General features: G+C 37.5%; 1 protein-coding gene across 1 annotated transcript in view; it reads right to left on the bottom strand.

Moving 5' to 3' along the window:
- Positions 1-202: 202 nt before the first annotated feature.
- Lhfpl1 (LHFPL tetraspan subfamily member 1) overlaps positions 203-24182 on the bottom strand; it is a 35082-nt gene continuing 11102 nt past the window's right edge. Inside the window, exon 3 of the mRNA XM_048336401.1 lies at positions 203-555. Coding sequence (XP_048192358.1) covers positions 374-555 — 182 coding nt within the window. The 3' untranslated portion in view covers positions 203-373. The remainder of the gene's footprint in view (positions 556-24182) is intronic.

Raw genomic sequence — 24182 nt, 5'->3', positions numbered from 1 at the left:
TCCTTCTCTATACAACAGTGCTTGGCTTTTAAGTTTCAAACCAGGTAGGAAAGATGAGCTGTAGAATTCCGAAGAACTGCTTAGTTGTGTAGTTACCTTTTAAGTAAGGATCTTCTTATTTTGTGTAACTCAGCACATTGGGACTTGATTGTCAGTGAACACTCTTGATGAGTGAGAGAATCATTCTTCTGGGTGAGTTTTACTGACTAACTGGTTTGTGAGAAAGTGGAAATTAATGCAGGAATTTAAAAAGCATGCAAACACTAGGCTATACTACTGGTAGATGGCTGCCAACTGACTTAGGCTTAATACCACTTTCAGAGCTCCTTTCATTCCCCTTACCCACCCTTGCTAATCAGTCTCCTTTCAAAGATCAAGGTTTGAGACAGTGGTCAAGCTCCATGGCATAAGAATTGGTATTTCTCATGATGTTCTCCACTAATACAATAGGCTTTGGGTTTCTCCCAGCAAAGCATGAAAGCCAGGTGCAGATTAACATAGCTGCTGCTGCTCCTCCTCCAGCACAGTAATAAGCCCAACCGAGCCGACAGGTACCTGTCAAAACAAGGACAGAGACGTGAAGGTAAGTTTGTGTTCTCGAACATTGTCATTGGCAGCAGACTATAGCAACGATTCTTGAAAGTACAATCTCTATACATTCTCTTGGGGATATCATGGATAGACTAAGGAAAGGAGATAGTAAATGGGACTGAATTTTGTATTTTTTCTTTCCTTCCTTTGCTGACTGTTGATCTCTGTTTCAGCAAGAGGTTATAAGATTTTATTTTCCTGTTAGAGTAGTAACTGGAGGTGGTATGGTTGGTGATTGTGTGACAATGCTAATTAAAATGATGATAAGAACAATTTGATCAAGTGTCATTGATCATCCCAGAAACTGCGCGACATAGGTACCTTCATTGTTCCTGTCTGATAAAACATGAGGCAACCAAGGCACAGGTTAGCCTGATTATTTTTTTAATCACACATTTAGAAAATGATAGAGTCAGGATATAAACCCTGTGCATGATGACTCCAAACTTTAACTGCCATTAAAGGACTACTTTCAAAGGCCATGTCTTGCATCATGAGGAGGTATGGCAGGCAAAATCAAATGCCTTCCCTCTTACGTTACCTGTTCTAACCTAGCCATTCAACATGCAAGAGGGAAATATGCATTTACTTAAAACCGGATCTTCTAAGGGGAAACATTCAGTTTGAAGGGTAATGAGAAATGTCACATGCATAAATCTGTTTACCCCACCAATTGTCATCTTATTAGTGATAGATCCCTTTTGTTTGGAGAATTTTTATTCTTCAGCCATCTTTCAAAAGATGTTAATGCCAAGAGAAACAAGAAGAGATATTATTTCATGAGGTATTCCAGTAACTAACTGAATAAGTAAAGTGCTTTAGCAAACAGGACTCCAGAAGTGATAGGAGACACCTAATTATACAAAATTGCAGAGAAGTACTGAGTAGAGTAGGAAGTAACCTTGACCTACCTCACAGTCTTACAGAAAGCTAGTTTTGACTATTCCAAGTTGAGGATGCCAAGAGTGGGATTTATGAAAATTTATTTTTAAAAGCTAAAGTCAATCAAAGAACTAATTATGTCTGTTCATATGGTTTCCTGTGACTTTGTTTTCCTTATTTTAATTGGCTACTTGATGTATCATATGAAGAATCTAAAGAGGCCACAAATTTGGTTGTTTTTTTCTTTGATTTGGGTTAGCCTAATTTATCCCGAATTTCCCACCTTGAAAATACTCTTTGCACTATGAAATCAACACCAACATGTTGTCTTTTTTGCCCAAAACATTATTTGTCCTCTTATTCGCCAATTTTTATTTCTCACAGAATACTACTCAGGACTTGGCCCCAACTATTTCCCTTCCCTGGCTCACTCTACTACACTCAATTTGACTCAATCAAGTAGTTATCTAATAAGTCATCTCTACATCTCATACACAACTGTTGAGTAAAACATTGGAAAGAAGATTTCACTTACCATATTTTCATCTGCCAGTTCTCTCTTTTTGAATATTGGCTTAATAGTACAGTTATATTTGTTTAAAGCTTAATAATGTTTCATTTATGTTGTCTATAATGGCTATAATTTCAATATTTTAGAGCTGAGTACTCTTTTCATTTTCAAACTTTAGCATGCAAAACTGTGGTTCAAATTTTTTATTAAAATTTTTCCACAATAAGGCCTATGCACACTCTCTTCTTCTAACTAATATGCTCAACATACACACACACACACACACACACACACACATACATTCCTACAGAGACACACAGACACACACAGACACACAAACAAGTTTTGGCTTGATCAGTATTCAAACATTCTTTAGAACCCATATTAGTCATTAATTGTTCTGTGAGTCTTTCTCTCACCTTCCTAAGTCAAATTCCTGCATTAGAGGTTCCTATAGTATCATGTACCATTTCTGCTATGCTTGACTATTCATTCCCTTATTCCCTCCTGTGATAAATATCAGTCTGTTGAGGAGGAAGGACTTTATCAATAAACATGGGGAGTGATAGATCTTTCCTAAACCCAAGTGGCCTCACTGAAGTTCACATGAACAGTTGTAGGAGGTTTTGTATAAGACTTTGGGATTCACGCTGAAAAGTTTAGAAGTAGGCAAACCTTCAACTTCTGCTATCACTGTTTTACTTACTTTATAGATTGGAATGTGAGACTCAGGAATAAACTCTAGAGACTCAGAAGCAAAGATCTAGAAGGATCCAAAGCAAATCTCTTTACTCCCAATCTGATGTCCCCCTACCCCATGAAATTTCTCTTTGCAGGACGCTTGATCTGTCATCTCTAAATGTATTTGCTACGGGATACCCTGAGCTTCTTTGGGTCCTTAATCAAAACCGGTGCTCCCACTGCAGCACGGGCAGGATCCCTCTTGCCCCCTCTCCAAGGTGAATCCACTACCAAGCAAATACTTTCTCCTCAGCATTTTCTCAACGCAGTCTAGATATAACATGAGAAGTCATTCTGCTCACTTTCCTGTCAGGACATCTCCTTATTAGAGTAGCAAGGATATTTCTATTCGGTACATGCACTCTGGGACAAGGGAGACTTGTTTCTCTAAATGAAAGGAATAAATGCATAGCAGAGCATTACCCAAAAGCCCTAACTGAGAAGCAAGCTGAGAGAGCAGCTCCTGAGTAAAGAGTTGGCTAAGAAATGCCTGAGCAAACCTTACCAAAATCTCACTCATACTTGGCATGGAGCCAGCACCAAAGTGTTCGTCCAATTGGTACTTTTAAGTGCATTCTAAATTTCCTTTTACAACTACATCTCTCAGACCACTGAGTAGCACTGAAACCCCAGCATACAGAAAGGTAAACAGAAACAGAAAAAATACATCTTTTATTCAGTCCCCTCTCCACAATCCTATTTGTTATCTACTTGAGGAAATAGAGAAATTATACTGTTGGCATTGCAAGCAGGAAGATAAACCAAGTGCTAATCATTTAAGAACTATCTTTCTACTTTGGGAACCACTATTAATAGTATGCTTATCCACAGAAAGTGTCACTGGATGATGGCCTACAAAAGAATCCCTCTATGGAAAGATCAATATCAGAGAGCAACGACAATGAACAATTATTATTCTTTACCTCTAATTAGTTTTTAGGAAGTCCTGTAGACTATCATCAATCTGTAAGTTTGACTCTTAGAGGCATGGGTCAGTATTCCTTGCATATTCAAGGCTCTGAATTCAACCCTCAGTTCAACCAAATATCCTTTTCCTAATACTCTTCTGACAAACATTTATTGAGTATCTACAATGTTCCAGGCATTTTTATACACAATCTTACTTGGTTTTAACTACCACCTTAATAATTGCTATTTAGGAGGGAAGTGTCTGAAAAGCAAATGATTTAGCCAATGTATTAATTTAAGAGTTGAGATGTGAAGGCTAGGCCTAATTTAAAGATCAAAGCTCAAAAGTAAATGCTCCATGACATCCCTTTCAGTCATGCCAGTAGAACAAAGCCAAGGACACAAATTGTTAAGAACTACATTTTATGGGAAAGTACAACACTTTCAACTAATCATAGCCCTTCTTTCCAGGCTTCAGTGTCCATTATTAAGTAAAAGTCTTATTAAGGGTATTTCTTTCTTAATTTTATTTTTATTTAACATATACCAAGCATGAAAGGGGGGCCTCACTATGACAACTCTATACATGCGTACAGTGTAGTTTAAGTAAATCTACTTTCCATTATATTCTCATACACTTCTCCCTTCCTCTCTTTTCCAGTCTTTGGTAGGTTTCATTATGATGTCTTCATATGTGTGCATGTGTGTCAGAAATATTTTATATATAATGTATCAATTTTTATAAATATATGAAATATCCTTTGATCATCTTTACCCCCTAGTACCTTAAAGATTTTAAATTCAAATTATCCAGTGTACTATAAAATGATAAATACTTTAAGATACACATGAGTAAAACATCATAGGAATGGTCAGAATAAGAGGAACTAACTATGTTTAGCTAGCTGATCTCGGGCTCAGGTAAGGCTTTAGGAGGAGGTAGCATTTCACGGCACTTCAGCCTGGCTCTACTAGTGGGAAGTCCAGCGGAGGGAGTGTTTTATGTGGGTGTATAAGGAGATGTTAAGCTGCAGAAGCAGCATACCATTCAGAGTTAGTTCAAAACATCTGTTTTGCCCACATGGGGTAAATAATACGCTAAATCTAACCAAGAGTAGACATGAACTTCACTTTCTCACAAATAATGAGGCACAATGGACTGTTTCTCATTCAAGAAATTATCTGTTAGAATAAGCTTTACCACTATTGGCATAAATTCTTCAGGCTGGAAAATCCTCTGTTATGGAGATGGATAAGGAAGACCCATGAATAAGCATTGTAACACTCTGCCTTCTGCATATTGTAGAGGTCATAATGGTGCCATGTGCAAGAATATTGCTACAGCACTAGTGAAGCATAAAACAGTTCTTAACAACAAAGTATGATTTAGCCAAAAGTGTCACTAATCTCAAGGTTAGACAACCCTCATCTAGGCAAACATAGGTCTTTACACTTTAAATTCACTTCAAAATAAATCTTGACAATGGAAACATTAAACAATCAGAATAGAATTTCTTCAGTTAGGAAGCATCCTACAGTCTCTTCTTGACTCAGGAAGCATACTGGAATTGAGATATCACTAGCTTTGAACTTTCAGAGTTTTATGATATTGTACTCCTAGAAATCTGGGGACAGTCACAGAGAGCAAAGTCACAACATATTGAGAAAGAGCAATAGTTTCCTGGGAGCCAGAACATTACAAAAATCTTTTGGAGAAGTTTTTAAACCCTACTATGTCTAAACTCTCTCATCGCTAAAATGGGTGTCAATAATTAAGTACTTGCCTAAAGAGCATTAGGAACAGATTAGTTTTTGAAATGCCTTAAGAAATAATTAAATTCACTAGGGGTCACTTTCCCAGTGTACCTTAGGCTGAGTTCAATTCCCAGGTTGTGGAAGGGGAGGGGTGAGAGGGACAGGGAGAGGGGAAGGGATGGGAGGGGAGGGAAGAGGAGAGGAGAGGAGAGGAGAGGAGAGGAGAGGAGAGGAGAGGAGAGGAGAGGAGAGGAGAGGAGAGGAGAGGAGAGGAGAGGAGAGGAGAGGAGAGGAGAGGAGAGGAGAGGAGAGGAGAGGAGAGGAGAGGAGAGGAGAGACAGCTGGGCTCACTAGTGCCTTTACATTGAATGTACTTAACTTTGAACCTTCACCCTAGACTAGTTCAAGAGCCTGCATCCTCAGAAAATACTGCAGTGAGTTGCCATCATATCTGTAGGTTTGTTCTACTCCAAGCATAGATATCTGTGAAGAAAAAAATGGCTGGCAAGATGGCCAGGGCAGGGGGAGTTCTAACTGCAAATTAGCTTTATGAAAAGCTTCTGGGTAAGCTCTGAGACAAGCCAGTTCTTTTTTGTGTGCTTCTGTATCATTTCTAACACCCTAACTGTGAGTCATTCTATCCTAGTGTAGAATTTGCTGTGACAGAATCTCTCATAAAAGTTATTAAATCATCACTCAGCAGTGGGTCTGACATTTAAATCAAGACATGTTGCTTTTATTCCAAGTTGCAAATCAAATTGGTTTGGAGTCTGACTCTATTTCCTTTGATTCAGCATTAACTTATATTATTCAAGCACTATTACTCACAGAAAAATTGTCACTGCACTCACACTGACCACCTTCCCCAGCGCCCTATCCCTATGCTCTTCAGAGGCATTGACAAGCCTGTCCAGATGTCAATGGAGTCTCAAGAACTACTGAGAGACATCAACTCCAAACTAGCACTTGTAGTAAAGCCTAGCCCTAGCACTGATGCAGGCTTCAGATTTAGGAATTAGAACAGAACACAGTCTGACAGAGAAGCTTTTTCACAAAGTGAGTTCAGAATGCCAGCTTTGAAGTTAAGAATATTGGGGAACGGGCTGGGGATATGGCCTAGTGGCAAGAGTGCTTGCCTTGTATACATGAGGCCCTGGGTTCAATTTCCCAGCACCACATATACAGAAAATGGCCAGAAGTGGCTCTGTGGCTCAAGTGGTAGAGTGCTAGCCTTGAGCAAAAAGAAGCCAGGGACAGTGTTCAGGCCCTGAGTCCTAGCCCCAGGACTGGCCAAAAAAAAAAAAAAAAGAATATTGGGGAACTAATCCAAAGAAAGTACACCTTAGAGTAGGAAGGCAACAATGTTGAAAGGGACAGAATGAGCTAAGTCTGCCTTTTCAGTTTCTCACACATTTTTTTTTAGAGAATAATCTGATAGAACTTTGGGCCTCCAATAGGCTGCACAAAAAATGAGAAATCAGGGAAACAGCAAGTATATAATTACAACTAATTCTAACAAACTGACTAGCACTAGATGAGACTTAAGTAAACTGTCAGTATATCAGAGTTTGATTTGACAGAATTCTTCCGGTACTAAGGGTCTGAGAGTGTCTACTCTAGGAAAAACATACTTGTGGTATGACAGAGGCTGATGGTAACTGGAAAAGATAACCATTATAAATTAGAACTTATGGTGAACTGAGAAAGGATAATGCTATCTGGAAAATGTAAGTAGTTCAGGGATATAGAGAGGGGCTACATTTCTCTACAAATATTCTAGGAATTCATGGAATCAGATATTTAGAGCCGTGTTTCAGGTAGAATTTAGAGAATAATATGCACATCTATTTCTCAATCCAACATACTCTAATAACCAGAAAGATTGAAAAATACTGTACTGACCTTGAGATAGGCAAAATAAGAGGCAAAGCATAACATCAAGGTTGGCAGAAGACCTACAATGAGAACATGTCATCCTTATCCTATCCCCAATAAAACATACATACACAAGACATACATGCACAAAAGTTTATTTATGAACCACCTATAGTAGCGTTCACAGCTTTTTACAAACAAAGCTGTTTATGGTAGCTTTGAGAGCAAGAACTTTGCTACAAAGAGATACCTAGGAATGCTTTAGAATTCAGTGGAGTAGAGAATGAGAGGAGTAATAGAGATGGGTGAAAGAACTGAAAAAGACAAAAAAAAAGGTTGCTATTATTTATCTGTTACTATACCATACTAAGTCCAGACTTCTTTTTGAGTTATAAACATATGTTCAATTTTTTGCTCTATATGTTTTTGGTATTAAAATTCATCTTCAAATCTAAAAAAATGGTTGATGGAAAATTGGAAAGCTAAGATCATGGTATGTAGGGACTGAAAAGTGGGGATAATTGTGCTACTTGCCAGATTACTTTCTATGAGTGTATTGTCATCTGAGCAAATTCAGTTCAAGAAATCCAACCACCCTTCCCTTCACTGTGGCACCATCTAAGTTCATGACACTAAGATTCAACCCATTTCTAAACCCGAGGTTTGGTGTGCATAGTAAGGGGTGAGGGAAAGAAAGAGCCATTTTGCTGATCTGGCTTTTTTTTTTTTTTTTTTTTTTTTGCCAGTCCTAGGCCGTGAACTCAGGGCTTGAGCACTGTCCCTGGCTTCTTTTTTGCTCAAGGCTAGCACTCTGCCACTTGAGCCACAGCGCCACTTCTGGCCATTTTCTGTATATGTGGTGCTGAGGAATCGAACCCAGGGCCTCATGTATATGAGGCAAGCACTCTTGCCACTAGGCCATATCCCCAGCCCCGATCTGGCATATTTTTGCCTTAAGGACTTGACTTTTCTATCAGTGAGAGGGAGTGTTGGGGACTTTAAAGGAGCTAGTGATTCCATCTGTTCAGAGATGATTTTAGACTTTAGTGTTTAAGGTCTCCATAGGTAGCAACATAAAATATGTTCAATGTAACCAAACTAAATAAGCAGACAACTTTCTCCACTAAGTTCTAGCAAACACAGATGAATAATCATTAAAGATAAAGCCAAGCCAAAGAATTCAAGAGAAATTGCTGAACACCCGACCACCCCATCACAGTCCCCACTAAAATGACAGCCAAAGCTATGAGAAGAACTCTAGTATCACACTACATGCTGGATATGGGTATCCCCAGAAAACCAGAATGAAGCCCCAGAACCTAATGAACATTCCAGAAGCCTAACAGGCTCACTTGGCAAAGGAGAAGGAAAATAAAATCCTCTGAAAACTGTAACTATACAGGTATACATGGGATTACTAGTAGCCACTGAGACAGTGACCCAGTTAGATCAGCCAAGGAACATGACATAAAGGTTTTCAACTTCATGTTTATCCCACACATGCTTTTAAAGGTAAAGTTATCAGGGTGCTTGCTTGGAAGTCAATAGAGCACACTAATGAACTGTCCTCATGATGATAGAAATACTCTGATGTATCTGATATTTTCACTCATTCCCATGTCTGTCAAGCCGACAGAGTCGTATTGAATTCTTCTCAAGTGAACATTTGCTTCTGAGATTTCTTCATGATTTCCTATGATTTTTCCTGTTAATTCTCATATTATTATCCTCTTATTTTTCAATGCAGAAAAAAATCACATCTTAACCCCATTTCAATGATAGTGTTTCAATGAAAATATTTCTCCAAATGGCCCCTTCCTGACCTTAAACTACCATGTCATAATGTCACCCTTTATTAGCTATACCTGGGGCATCTTTTGAGATTAGATTTGGCCAGTTTGCACAATTAGACAAGTAAAAAATACCTAATCAAATATTGGACCACTTTCATTCAGTGTGGGCTCTCTATAACACTTGGCTCCTAAGAAATTGGCTCCTGTCATAAAGTGTTCTGTGTATACTCTAGACTTCTGAGAAATTATCACAATTATACTCCCTTGCACTATTAATATATGCTAATGTAAAAAAGAAGATTCACCCATATCTAACATCTGCTTTGTGTTGCATCTCATTCAGATTAACCCAGTAACTGGAATAGTAATATTTAATGTTAATCAATTGTTTCCACCACTTGGGCACTGTAGAAAGTAAATTTTTTTCTAGCAAGTTGTTCTCATATAGGTGAAGAGCAACAAACCAGATGAGTGAAAGGGAGCCAGTGATGGATATAAGATAAGTAAATAGATTATCATTGTGATAAATGCTATCATGAGTGATATTTCAAGGATAGAGATAAAGACCATCAAATCCTGTTTAAATGGGACACATAGATGTTGAGAAAGAATCAGGAGTTAGCCAGACAAAGAAAAGGAGATGGGTACTCTTAGCACAGAGCAATAGCTGCAAAGTTGCAAATGTGTGAAAGAGCATGCCATTTTCCAGGAGACTGAGCAGAACTGGGAAGAGGAGTGGTGGTCAGGGTCCTGGTATGCCTCGACAAGGACTTGATCCTGAAGGTCATAGAAAACACAATTGCTAAAGGGGAATGACATCTGTTTTGAACCTTAGACATATATCTTTGACTACAGAATGGGAAAGATATCAAGAAGAAGCTGTACATTATTTTTTTTCTTTTTTATTTCTTTATTGTCTAAGTGATATACAGAGGGGTTGCAGTTTCATATGTAAGGCAGTGAGTACATTTCTTATCCTACTTAGTAAAGTGTACATTATTTTTTCTTATTTTTTGCAGTACTGGAGTTTGAACTCACAGTATCATACTTGCCAGGCAAACACAGCAATTTCACCATGTTTGCAGTGGTGGGGGTAGGGAGGACATGAAGGACTATTTCCAGTAATCCAGATGGGAACTTATATTAAGGGAAGGAAAATAGATTCGACAATGCTTTTTGTGTGCCTTGGCACTGTGACCAGTATTTACTCCATCTGATGATGCCACACATTTGAATTAACATCATTATGGCTTCATTTGCTAGGTAGCCATATAAATGCCACCTCAAATAAGTTAAAAGCTCCTTAAAGATTATATCCTTGAATTCTCTGCATTTGTATGATGCTTTGTTCCATATTCAGTAGATAAACAGAATAGGCTAGCTGACTGTCTATTATCCATTTTGACGTAGTCTTCAAAAATGGTTAGAAGGTCAGATCCAGCAACCTGACCTACTTCAGGACAGAAGAGTGAATGCTCCTTCATTCTAGCCATTGATTTAGTCCATACCAGCAATAAAAACTTTGAGAATTATTTATTTCCATACTCCATTAGCCAAGAGTTACACATCAAAAAGACTACTCTTGATCCAAAGTCTCTGAGTGTCATGGTTTAAATGTGGATCATTTTCTTCCAGTAGATCATTTGTAAAATGCTTGTTCCCTATCAAGTGGTACTGTTTCAGTAAGCTCTGGGAACTTCAGGAGATAGGGTCTACCTAGAGGAAATAGGTCACTGGAGGTATGTCCTTGAGAGCTATATTTTGTCCCCAGCCCTTCATTGTCTTTCTCTGCTTCTTGTCTACCATGAATTATAAAATCGCCTCTTCCACATTATTCTGTTATCCTTTTCTGCTTCACTATAGGCCCAAAATAAATGGAACTAAAGAATATAAACTGAAATCTCAGAAACTATAAGCCCCAAATCCTTATTTTAAGTGCCATGTTATACCAATGAAAAGCTAACCAATACACTGAGTACTAACAAATTCTATGATAATAACATCCAATGAATACAGTAATTTACATATTGCAGGCTTTTTTCTTATTTATTGTCAAAGTGATGTACACAGAGGTTACAGTTTAATACAATAGGTATTGGATACATTTCTTGTACTGTTTGTTACCTCCTCCTTCATTTCCCTCCCCCTCCCCCTTTCCCCTCTCCTCCCATGAGTTGTTCAGTTGATTTACACCAAACAGTTTTGCAAGTACTGCTTTTGTAGTCATTTGTCTTTTTATCCTGTGTCTCTTGATTTTGGTATTCCCTTTCACTTTCCTAGTTCTAATACCAGTATATACATTTTCCAATGTACTCAGATAAGATACAGTGATAGTGCAGGTACAACCACAGGAAGGGGATACAAGAGGATCATCAACAAAAGAAGCTACAGTTTCACATGGCATGTTGAAAGTAATTACAACAGTGATATAACACTCATTTCCATAACATGGAGTTCATTTCACTTAACATTATCTTATGCATTCATAGGGGCATAGCTATTAGGCTCTTGTGATCCTCTGCTGTGACTTGCCTAAACCTGTGCTAATTATTCCCTGTGAGGGAGACCATATAGTCCATGTTTCTTTGGGTCTGACTCACTTCACTTAGTATAATTATTTCCAAGTCCTTCCATTTCCTTATGAATGGGCAATGTCATTCTTTCTGACAGAGGCATAAAATTCCATTGTGTATATGTACCACATTTTCCTGATCCATTCATCTACTGAGGGGCATCTGGGTTGGTTCCATGTTTTAGCTATGACAAATTGTGTTGTGATGAACATTGTTGTGCTGGTAGCTTTAGTATGTTCTTGTTTGTGGTCTTTTGGGTAGATGCCCAAAAGTGGAGCTGCTGGGTCATAGGGGAGCTCTATGTTTAGCCTTCTGAGGAATCTCCATACCACTTTCCAGAGCGGCTGAACCAGTTTACATTCCCACCAACAATGAAGTAGGGTTCCCTTTTGGCCACATACCCTCCAATATTTATTATTGTTAGTTTTCTTGATATAGGACATTCTTACTAGGGTGAGATAAAATCTCACTTTTTTAAGTATAAAAAATCTATTATCTAATTTAATATGCCTGCATTTGTTTTATTCACTTATCACATGCCAGTTACTGGCAATGACTACTGGAAGAAACTGATCAGCCAAAGTCAGTGTACTGTCAAAATCTCCAGCTAGTAAGATGTTATAGAGACGGGGTCTAGGCTCATGTAAGCTTGCGAAGTCAGTGTGGTATAGAAATGTCTGAAAACCCCTTCCAGTGGTGTTTCAAGGAACCATGTTTAATATTATATCCTGTCCCTTACTATTTGTCCCTCTGGGACAAATCAATTAAACTTTCTGAGTTGCAGTACCACTGTGGGCAAAATGGAAATGATATCACTTGCCTCATAGAACAGCTGGGTAGGTCAAGGAAGACGACACATATAAAGCACCTAGAACAGAGAGTAGGGTAATTAATACTCTCAATTCCTTTTTCTCTCAGCTAAACACTCTGTTCACTGGTCTGTAGTATTCAAGTACATCTGAGAGTTTAAGATGCTGATTCTTAGGCTTCTCTCTACAACTACTGGATTAATATCTCTGGGTGAAGGGCACAAAAGAATCATTGTGTGTGTGTTGGGGGAGGGGTGCTGGTCCAGGGACTGGAACTCAGGGTCCAACTGCTGCTCAAGACTAGTGCTTTACCACTTGAGACATAGCTCCAGTTTCTGCTTTTTTTTGGGGGGGGGGGAATAAGAGTTTCACGGGATTTCTTGCCCCTGCTGGCTTCAAACTGTGATCCTCAAATCTCACCCATATGAGTAGCTAAGATTACAGTCATGAGCCAGTGGTGTTAGGCCCAGAGGATTCTTCCATACAGCCCACTGGAAAACCACCTGAACTAAACCACAGCATTAGCTCATACATGGTTAGCTTATAGAGAAAAAGTGCAAGGAAATCAACATTTATTGTAAATCTATACCGTGTGTGAAGCAGTGCTAGGGACTTTTATTTGAGAGACTTTTTTTTATCTTTCTCAGTGCTTATCAAAATTCACTAAGGTAAGGCTGGGTGTCAATAGTTTGAAAAACTGTAACACAAAACACTGATGTAACATATATTTCAGTCCCTATAACTCTATTGTCACTAGGAAATCACTCCTAGAATTGCAGTGGTCCTTTGACCCTCATTTCCGTTTATTATGAAAAACCTTCTGGATCTGTCTATCCTATAATAAGAATAATCATAACAGTATTTGGTGTAGGCCCTGAACTAAATGTTTTAGGTATATGATCTTGTCTCATTTTTATGACCAGTGTTCTGTAACTTGGGGGTTACAGTGTTACGCATACCCTTTTAAAGGTAGATTCAGCTTTTAAACAAAGGCTTAAGTTATAATACTGTTCTACAGTAGACAAGGAAAGACTCCACAATAAAGGTGATGGGAAAAAAAGGAAACACGCTGTGAGGTTTACAGAAGGAACTCCAGTGAAAGAAATGGAAGCAAAGAAGTTAAGTGTGGTTCACATCATTTATTTAACATGAGGCTCAGAGGCAGGCATCCAGAATGAGTTTTCCAGGCTTTACTGCCATCTTGTGGTTATCATACACATAGACAATCAGTTTGTAGGTCTGCCTTCTTTCTTTTTTTAAAAATTTTGTTTTATTTTTTTCAATTTAATATGGTGTTTTAAGTGTGTGCGCTTGTATGTTTGTACTGTGTGTGTGTAGCAAGAATGTGTGATATTTACCTTTCTTCTTTTTAAGATCAAAACATAAATATGAAATTCAATCAAAGGCCTTAATAGAAATGATAGGGAGGTAGTACATACTTCGGCCCTCTGGTTACGACTCCCATCTAGCCCATTTCTGTTTAAAAAACTGAAACTAAGGCTCAGAGTAAAAAGTGATGTGTCCAAGCAAGCTAGGAAAACAAATGCGCAGGTGTCCTGGCACTCTGTGTAGGCCTGTGTCTAACACACTCTGCTGCCTCTCTGTGGACAGGAGAATATGTTAACCTTCCTTACTGGGCTTTGATGAGCACAAAGAAACAGAGATCCCTAAGGGAAGAAACGAGCAGGAAAAGTCTGGACACTGAAACCACAAAGGTCAAACCCCAAGTCACTGTAAGGGCTTTGGACTGGCAAGAATGACAGGAAGGGCTGGGGATATAGCCTAGTGGCAAGAGTGCCTGCCTCGGATACACGAGGCCCTAGGTTCGATTCCCCAGCACCACATATGCAGAAAACGGCCAGAAGCAGCGCTGTGGCTCAAGTGGCAGAGTGTTAGCCTTGAGTAAAAAGAAGCCAGGGACAGTGCTCAGGCCCTGAGTCCAAGGCCCAGGACTGGCCAAAAAAGAATGACAGGAAATGATAAGAGAATAAAGGAAATGAACCTCAGTGAAAGGAAACACAGTGAACACATATGTGGCCTTTGGGTAGTCTTTATTGTAGGCATTTCCCAAATTAAGTCACTCCCTCCTTTTCTCCCCCACCTCAGAAGCCAACCTTTGGCATCCTCTCTAAAATAAGTGCTTAAGCTGGGCAATGGTGACCCACGCCCTTAATCCTAGCTACTCCGGAGACTAATATCTGAGAATCATGATTCAAAGCCATCCCGGGCAGGAAAATCTATGAGATTTTATTTGTTTTTTTTTTGTGTTTTTTTTTTTGGGGGGGGGCTGGTCCTGGGGCTTGAATTCAGAGTGTGAGCCACATTTTGCTCAAGGCTAGTGCTCTACCACTTGAGCCACAGCACCACTTCTGCCTATTTCTGAGTAGTTTATTGGAGATGAGTCCCATGAACTTTTCTGCCCAAGCTGGCCTTGAACTATAATGCTCAGATCTCAGCCTCCTGAATAGCTAGGATATACAGGTGTGAGCCACCATTGGCCAGCCCTATGAGACTCTTATCTCTAATTGACCACCAGAAAATAGGAAGTAGTCCTTTGGCTCAAAGGGATAGAGTGCTAGACTTGAGCCAACAAGTTCAGGCATAACATTCAGGCGCTGAGTTCAAGTCCCATGACCAAAAGAATAAAAAGTGCTTGAGAACTAGGCTAATTACAAATTATATGATGTACAAATTACAGACCATATTAATACACTCTATTATTCACCTTATTTATCTATTACCTTAGTCATCACAATAATCATATGAGAAATAAAATTACCAGTCCTCATTAAGGGAGATATGGTTAGGTTAACTATGCTCAGGTTTGCACAACCACTAACTGATCACATTCACATTTGAACACAGGTCATTCTACCTTTACACTGCGCTTTTATTCTTCATGACAAATATACAAGGTCCTTTTTCCAATCCATTATTTTTCTGAAAACTAAAGCAGTGTGAACCTTTCATTTAAAAATTTATATCATCTGAGAGATGTTGTATCCAATGCCTAACGTGTGAAACTGTAACCTCTCTGTACATCAGTTTTTTAATAAAAACTTAAAAAAAAAAAAAAGGAATTGTTGCAAAGGAAAAAAAAATAAAATAAAATGTGAAAATGGATTGTTTGCCAAAATGTTAGTGGCAGTGACCTGGAATGGTGAGATTTGAAGGGATTTTTTGTCTCCTTCTTCCTGATTTCCTGTCTTTACTGCATTTAACATGCATTATTGGGGTTTTCCCTCTTTTGCCAGTACTGGGAATTGGATTTATAGCTGAAAGCTGCTAGGCAAGCACTCTACAATTTGAGTCCCAGTCCCAGTCCCTATGCACTTTTTTTCAGAGAAAGCCCTCACTAACTTTTGCCTGTGCTAGCTTTGAAACTGTTTACCTGTGTAACGGGGATTACAAAAATGAGACACTGGACCTGGCTGAGTATTACTGTTTAAAGAAAAAAGAAGGGCTGGGGATATGGCCTAGTGGCAAAAGTGCTTGCCTCGTATACATGAGGCCCTGGGTTCAATTCCCCAGCACCACATATACAGAAAATGGCCAGAAGTGTCGCTGTGGCTCAAGTGGCAGAGTGGTAGCCTTGAGCAAAAAGAAGCCAGGGACAGTGCTCAGGCCCTGAGTCTAAGCCCAGGACTGGCCAAAAAAAAAAAAAAGAATCATTAAATTCTCGATGGAGAAGAAATGTGGTATAAATATTATGATAATGACATCAGAGCAGAGAGCAGCCGATTTGTTACTATGTATCAAATATTATACTATGGGTATTTCATGCATGATCTAACCAAAGTCCTATGAGACAGCAGCAAGTCACAAATACTGAATTATTTGCCCCTAGTTTGCTAAAGCCTACTCTTACCATTACCATAGCTATACACAGTCATCCTCCCACGATTCTTTTCCCTAGTTCCCATTGTTTTTTATGCCAATTAGAGGCTTTGGGGAAAGCCAAAAGTAAGCATTAAATGCATCAATTTAGCCTTAGACTTCAATTGGTTTGTGTGGGATGATGTCCATGAAATCTTCATTTGATGACTAGAGTCCAATTAACAACAAACAAAACACTTTTCTCAGCTTAAACCTTTCATTTACTTAATAAAATTAAGGTGGATAAAAGACACTGTAGTTGACAGGGCTGTTGCTAGGAGCCTTTGCTTGACTTTTTCCCTTCTTGATAAATGGATGAATCACTCACCAAACACATTGTATTGCCAACAAGTGTCATCTACACTCTATGTGAACAACAGGAAACTAGTCTCAAATAAATTGTGGGGCCTTAAGAAAGTTATCTCCCTGGTTGGGTCTCAGTAGCTATGTATGGATAAATTAAAGAATGCTTACAGATTAATTCAGTGTTCTTTAAATTAAAATACAAAGAATTTTTAAATCAGTCACACACCAGTAGCTCACCTCTGTAATTCTAGCTACTCAGGAGGCTGAGATCTGAGAATCATGGTTCAAGGCCAGCCCAGGCAATAAAGTCCGTGAGACTCTAGTCTCCAATTACCCCCCTCCTCCCACACACAGCTGAAGGTAGAAGAGTGACAGACTTGAGCAAAACAGCCTAGTGAAAGCTCAAATTCTCCAGTTCAAGTCCCACTACTGGCACAAGGAAAAATGTATTCTATCATAAAGTATATACTAGCTCTGAAAAGAGAAAATTTTTCATATCTAAAACAGAGGATGACATGGGTCATTTGTCTGTCTGTCTGTCTGTCTTTGTATCTGGACTTACAAATCCTCCAACAGAAGTGCTTTACCACTAAAGTAAGTAAAGCCTGTGTAGCATATTGATGCCTTTGTGAGGAATTCTTCTTCTTGTACCTTCTCTGGTTAAGCCTACCCATCCTTCAGGTTTCTTCTAGAATAAAAACAAAACCTTCGTACTGGTACTGGCTATTACATCTCCTAATTTAGGTTAGATATACCCCTATTATTCTCTCATCAAATCCTGTCTTTTCCTTCATAGTATTTTTCAACATCTTTAAGTAGGCATCATGAGGACAAGCACATTGTGCTAACAGCTGAAGCCACAGTTCCTCCTTGCACAGTACCTGTCTGAGTGCTGTGGACTGTGAGATCATTTTCCAGGCTACAAGTTCCCTGTCCTTAAGGTAAAGCGATTAAATTAGATATATTGACTTACTAAACCTCACTAAGGGCTTCTGGGATTGTGATATTTAAAATAAAGGATACTAGCTGGCCACTAGTGGCTCATGCCTGTAATCCTAGCTACTCAGAAAGCTGAGATCTTAGGAACATAGTTCAAAGTTAGTCTGGGAAAGAAAGTTTATGATACTTTAACCTCCAATTAGTGACCCCAAAATGCCTAAAGTGGAACTGTGGCTCAAGTAGTAAAATGTTAGCCATGAGAGAAAAAGCTCAGGGACAGTACCCAGGCCCTGAGTTCATGCTTCAGGACCAATACAAACCCGCAAACAAATAAAGAATACTAATGAGCCAACAAAACTCCCCTACTAACTAATAACCATTTTGTTCTGATATTCTATAATTCTATGTAAAGGTGTGGTGTGTGTAGCTATATGTGGTTAGTCGCATAAAGGAGAATGTTGCCTCAGTACAACTGGCACCATAGTCCCTGTTCTTTCAGGATAGATGGTCTTAATTTTCCTCTCAGTATAAATATCAGTACACAAAATCAGCCTCACAGTTGTTTTAAGAATAAAAATGATAATGAGCATAAAGTTCATCACCACACTGAGTATTCAGAATATTTAAGACCAGTAAATGCAGGACAATAGTTACCATTGACAGAGAGGCAAGGACTTTAGTCATATTGGTAAGGATGTCTTTCTTAAGGTGAGATAAAAAAATCTCAGCTCTGTCAATCTACATGGTTGTGGACTTGACTAGCTCCTCAATTGATGATAGGTACATGAGTGATGGTTGTATTATTCCTTATTGTTTAAAAATACTTGATGTGTTTTACAATAATTTCTAACATGATTAGCATTATTCCTGTATATAAACACTTAGTAAATTATAGCAATTATTTTTCCATGATGAACATAATACCTAAGTTGTAGTTAAGAGCTCACCTAGCATACTCCTAGAACCAGACTTACACCCAGGTTCTGCCAGCTACAATTATGTACAAATTAAAAACCACCTCTTAGGAAGGTGATCCTTCAGTTATTTCCTCTCTGCTTGTCCCACAGGATTCTGTGACATGATACACAGAATATTATATGCTTTCAAAACATTGTTAACATTGTTCCTTTTTCTCCCCCATCTCATGTATGGAGAAGGAAACAAGGAATTAAGAATAAGCAAATGGAGAGGATGGAGTAAGTCTTCCATTCCCTGCCCCTTCCCTTTATAGTTTCCCTTATGTCGATGAAAGAAGATGGCATATATCACACAATCTGACCTCTCACAGAGAAGCAGCATGATGTCCTGTGAAGGCAAGCTTGCCTGGCATTTAGAAATGAGCTGCTAGGAAAGATTTTTAATCCAAGCTACAAAATGTCAAAATGAATCTCAAAATAATCTATTCAGGTACTCGGAGTTCAAAAATAAAAGTAGATTTAGAATGAATAGTTGAAAGTCTAAACATGTTTAAGGACTGAAATTGTAAGAGACTGTTACCTTTAAAACTGTTTTAAGTGAGCATATTGTTTGAAATGACCTGTAAAAATAAAATGATGTTAATCTTCTTCATACTGGTTGATCACAGACCAAAGCAAAACAAATTAAAATGATAATAATCTCTAATACTAAGAAAATGGAGGGACAACAGGTCAACTCACACTGATGGTTGGACAACAATTCACTAGGAACACTTTGAGTGACATTTATTTTATCAATAACTTTTGAAATATTAATATTTATATAGCTGCTAACTTGATAATTATATGAATTTTTCCAGCTATGCTATTATGCTATCGCACCTACACAGATGCTTTATTGAAATTCATTTTATCAAAATACATTTCATCAAAATAAAAAAACTATAGACAATCTAAATGTACATAAAGAAGTGGTTAACATTATATAATTTGCTCATCCCCAAAATGTTCAGTTCCTACTATTTAGTGCTGTTTACTTAGGCAATGAGGCTATAGCAGTAAACAATAGTCAAAAATGCATGTCTTGCCAGAAGCTGGTGGCTTACATCAGTAATCGTAGCTACTTAGAAGGCTGAGTTATGAAGACTGAGGTTTGAGACAAGCCCAGGAAGAGACGTTCCATGAGACTCTTATCTCCAATTAACCAGCAAAAAGCCAGAAGTGGAGGTGGGGTTCAGGTGGTAGAATGCCAGCCTTGAGCAGAAAACTAGTTGAGAGCTTAAAGACATGAGTTCAAACCCCAGTATTGGCACAAGAAAAATATCCATTCTTTCACACAGTATAGTTGAGCTCTGAAAATGGAAAAATATATCTAAAATGTAGGATGATCTATATCAGCTATCTATCTCCATCTATTTATTACTCTCCAAGAGACATGGGTAAGTGAAAAACTGAAATATGCCCAGGGGCATAGCAAGCTAAATAGTTGCATGGCTGATATCACCCTAGTCGGAATCACACACTCTTAAATTTATTAAAATTTCAGGAGCATGAAACACCCCAATAGTCCTTTTGGTTGATGAAATTGACACCAGGAAATGGCTTGCTTTGCATTTTAAACTTTATATATTAACTATTTTATTTTGTAATGTATATGACATACTTTTGGTTTCAAATAACACATATAGAGAATATAGAAAATACCTTGAAGGGAAAATGTAGGACCAAAATAAAAAGAGGAGGATTTTAAGGCCACTGACTAGGTTAGAGGGAGTGAGTGAGAAGATGAGGTAGAAGAGTAACATCATGGTAAGCTCAATTCTGCACCTCCCTTCAAAAATAAAATTAGATAATGCACTAAATACAAAGACTTGATATGGATTTTTTTTCCTGTACAAAGCAGCAACATTACTTAGATTGGCATCAGAGCTGATCTCCAACAGCATATCAAGTCTGCAGAAACACTGGGAGAACTCTCCACTTTTGTGGCACTGAATTAAATAATAAATGAAATCAGTTCAAGGTAGTGGAAATGTCTCCTTTAAATACTAACAATTCCATAATAATAAAGTAGACTGTTTAGCATCAGCTAGTCTTTTTCAGAAAGAAATCTGTCATTCTCTAAGTGAAATGTAAAGCATTAAATCCTACAAAGACAATGGAATGCTCAAGTACAATCTTCCTCTTCTAGTGTGTTTACTTTTTAACTTTCTACTCTTGATAAGTACATGTCCAGTTCCTAGAGTGCTTTATTCAATACAAGCTGCGCTATCATGATCTGAAAATCTGAAATCTGTTTTCTTAATCTGAAAACTTAAATGCTCCAAAATCTGCAATTTTTATAAATTCATGTTTTTAATTGTCAAGTTGAAGTACAAAGTTACAGTTACATACATTAGGTAGTGAGTACATTTCTTGTCCAATTTGATACCCCCTCTCTCATTTTTCTCCCACTTTCCCTCCTCTCCCATTCCCCCCATTGTACAGTTAGTTTACAGCATATTGTCTTGTAAGTATTGTTGTTGCACTGCATTGCCTTTTACTCTTTTCTCATCATTTTAAGATTTGCCTTCCCTTCTCTAATTCAGACAGAGATATATAAAATACAGAATCAAATACAGCAACAGCAGGGGCTAAATCATAGGGAAGATAAACAGAGGAAAAAAGAAATAATTTCACATACTATGTTGAAAATAATAACCTCAATGATAAATCACTTGCTTCCATATTTTGGAGGTCAATGGCTATGTGCAATTTTTTAAGCATGCACATGAAAACAAAAGTGAAAAAAGCTAAGGTGAAATTATGTGAGAAGCCACAGTCTAAACACAAGCATACAGCTGGGTGTTGGTGGCTCATACCTATAATCCTAGCTCATCAGGAGGCTAAAATCTGAGCATCATAGTTTGAAGCCAACCTGGGCAGGAAAGTCCATGCAACTCTTATCTCCAGTTAACTACCAAAAACTTCCAAGCTCCAGGACTGGCACAACAACAAAAAAAACCATAAACACACCCTGTATTGTACAATTTTTTCATGTGCTCTCTCTCCGTGTGTGTGTGTGTAACTTAAATAAACTTTGTGACTTAGGTCACAACTCAGATGCATTACCATATGTATCCAAGAATTCTAAAATCCAAAAATATGTCTTGCCCAAAACATTTAGATAGGCATTGTAAAACATGATATTTAAGGAGAGTTGAATAGATTAGGTTGAAGCCATTATTGGCCAACCCAGATTTGGGGATCAGTGACTGGATATAGATGTGGCCTACCTATGGGAAGAGTCTGAGTCTGTAGCTATCTTTAGCCTTGTATAGACATCAATACTAGGGGTTTAATACAAGTTATATATTTAATAATTCAAATTAGGATTAAAAATTGTAATGGAAGTCTATAGACAGAGAAGTTGAAGACACTATTGTGACTTCTTCCTACTAGCGGAGTATCAGAGTGAGAAATCTATTACACTTACACTAACAAATTGACCATGGAAGCACTCTCCTTTATACTATTTTCATTTATCTCAAGCAAGTCATGTAGAAAGTTTTCCTCCTTTAATTGGGATTGTGTGGGGTTTTTGTCTCTGAGAAGCTCACTTTGTAAAATACAGAGCATATAATAGAATTTGGAATCTAGAGCAGTGTTAATGTAAGTGCTACCAACTGATAGTCTATCCTTTAGTGCAATGACTGCTATCTCTTGGAAAGAGGCACCATTTACTTTGAGCCAAATGTTGTAGTAAATGTTTTCATATATTTAATTGGTTTGTTCTAATATTGATACTAAGATAGATAGATAGATAGATTATTAAGTACATTTTACAGAGAAGGAAACTAAGATACTATAAAGCAACTTTCCCCCTGTGTACTACTTAGGTGTCAGAACTTGGATGTCAACAGAGATCTTCGATTATGAAGCCTATGATCTTTCAGCACCCCGTGCTGTCCCTTAGGGGAAAAGGAACAAAACTAATTATATAAGTGCATAACATGTATAAAATGCATGTGGGATGTCTATATATTAATATTTACATTAAATCTTCCCATAAAATGGTTTTATTTTAATATATTACTAGTATAGTCCATAACTAACCTAATTGAATAATACTGACTCTATAAAGTTATGCAATAAAATCGTTTCTTTGTGATATTAATAGCTACAAATAAGGCAATTGTTTTATAAAATAAAAATACTTAATGTGATTGAAATCCACCACTCTCTAAAAGTGTAAAGTCAATTGTTTTAGGATAGTCACAAGGTTGGTTAAGCATCATTACTCTCCAATTGCCGAGTATTTTCATTAGCATAAAAGAAATCTCTTAACTTTCAGTAGTCTGTCTACTTTTGCCTCTGTGCCCACCTTGAATACTAGTGTTAATATGGCTTTACCTATTCTAGACATTTAATATAAATAAAATCATGCAGTATACTATTATTTGAGATGTAAAAATATTTGATTTTGAAGAAATGAAGGGCAAAATATACAGAGATTCAGCTGTTGCATTGTTAAAGTTCTTTACATAGTCTAGGCTCTATATATTTCTCAGATATATGATTTGCAGTATACTTTCCCTTTCTGTAGGTTGTCATTTCACATTTTATGTCATCCTTTGTAAGTACTTAAGTATGTAATTTTGATGAAATCTGATTTATGTATTTTTTCTTTTGATATTTGTGCATCTAGTCCTATACCTATGAATGCATGGTCTTGTGGAAGGTTATTATTTGCCTTATATTTTCTTTGTGTATGGTTGAGGTGGAAGTCTGAATTTATTATTTTGCATGTGTCTATTCAGTTATTGAAAAACCAATTATTTCCCCCCATTGAGTGATCTTGGTAACTGTGCTGAAAAGCAAGTGCCTATAAATGTAACTGCTTACCTGAGCTGTTGATTCTATTCCACTGATCTGTATATGCATCCCTAGGTCAGAACTAAACTGTTTTGATTATCACAGATTTATAGTGCTGAAATTGGAAAGTTCAAGTTCTCCTTTTTCAAAAGTGTTTTGGCTATTCCAAGTCCTTTGCATTTCCATATCTACTTTTTATTCAGCTTGTCTATTTCCACACAAACTCCAGCTGATATTTTGTTAGGTATTGTGTCCAATGTGTAGGTTAGTTTAGGAGGTATTTTTCCCTGTAATATTAAGCATTCTAATCTATTTACATGAGATTAATTTCTATTTACTTAGACCATGTTTAATTCCTATCAATGAAGTATGTACTTTTTGTTTATTGAGCGAATTGTTTCCTAAGTATTTTTAGTTTTTATCTTTACATTAGTGTATTTAATTATATTATTATCTTTAAGTTGTTGTACAAAAGATTTACTATTGGACAAATCTGTTTATAAGTACAATGCCTCTCGATCAATATTACTCCTCCATCATTCTCTGTCATCTCTCCCAGTCCTATCCCTCCCTTAACTTTCCTAGGTTTATAGGATATGAATGAATGTTATGATTGCATTTCTCCCTTTTCCTTTCCTTGATTGCCCTTTCACACTTTCACATATAATTTCATTGGTATTAGTTTTGTTAGATTGTGTTAGTTTTTCTGAAATTTAATTTTTAAAAATTTTAATTAACAAATAATTATATATTGTTTACAAGGTACAATATGAGATAAACACTGGTCTTGTGTCTTGAATTTAGGGCTTGAGCACTATTCCTTAGCCCTTTTCACTCACTGTATCTTATCT

Source organism: Perognathus longimembris, chromosome 28 (assembly GCF_023159225.1).
Source record: "Perognathus longimembris pacificus isolate PPM17 chromosome 28, ASM2315922v1, whole genome shotgun sequence".
Classification (NCBI taxonomy): domain Eukaryota; kingdom Metazoa; phylum Chordata; class Mammalia; order Rodentia; family Heteromyidae; genus Perognathus; species Perognathus longimembris.
Note: the sequence above shows the minus strand (reverse complement) of the source record. Positions and strands in the feature narration are given on the sequence as shown.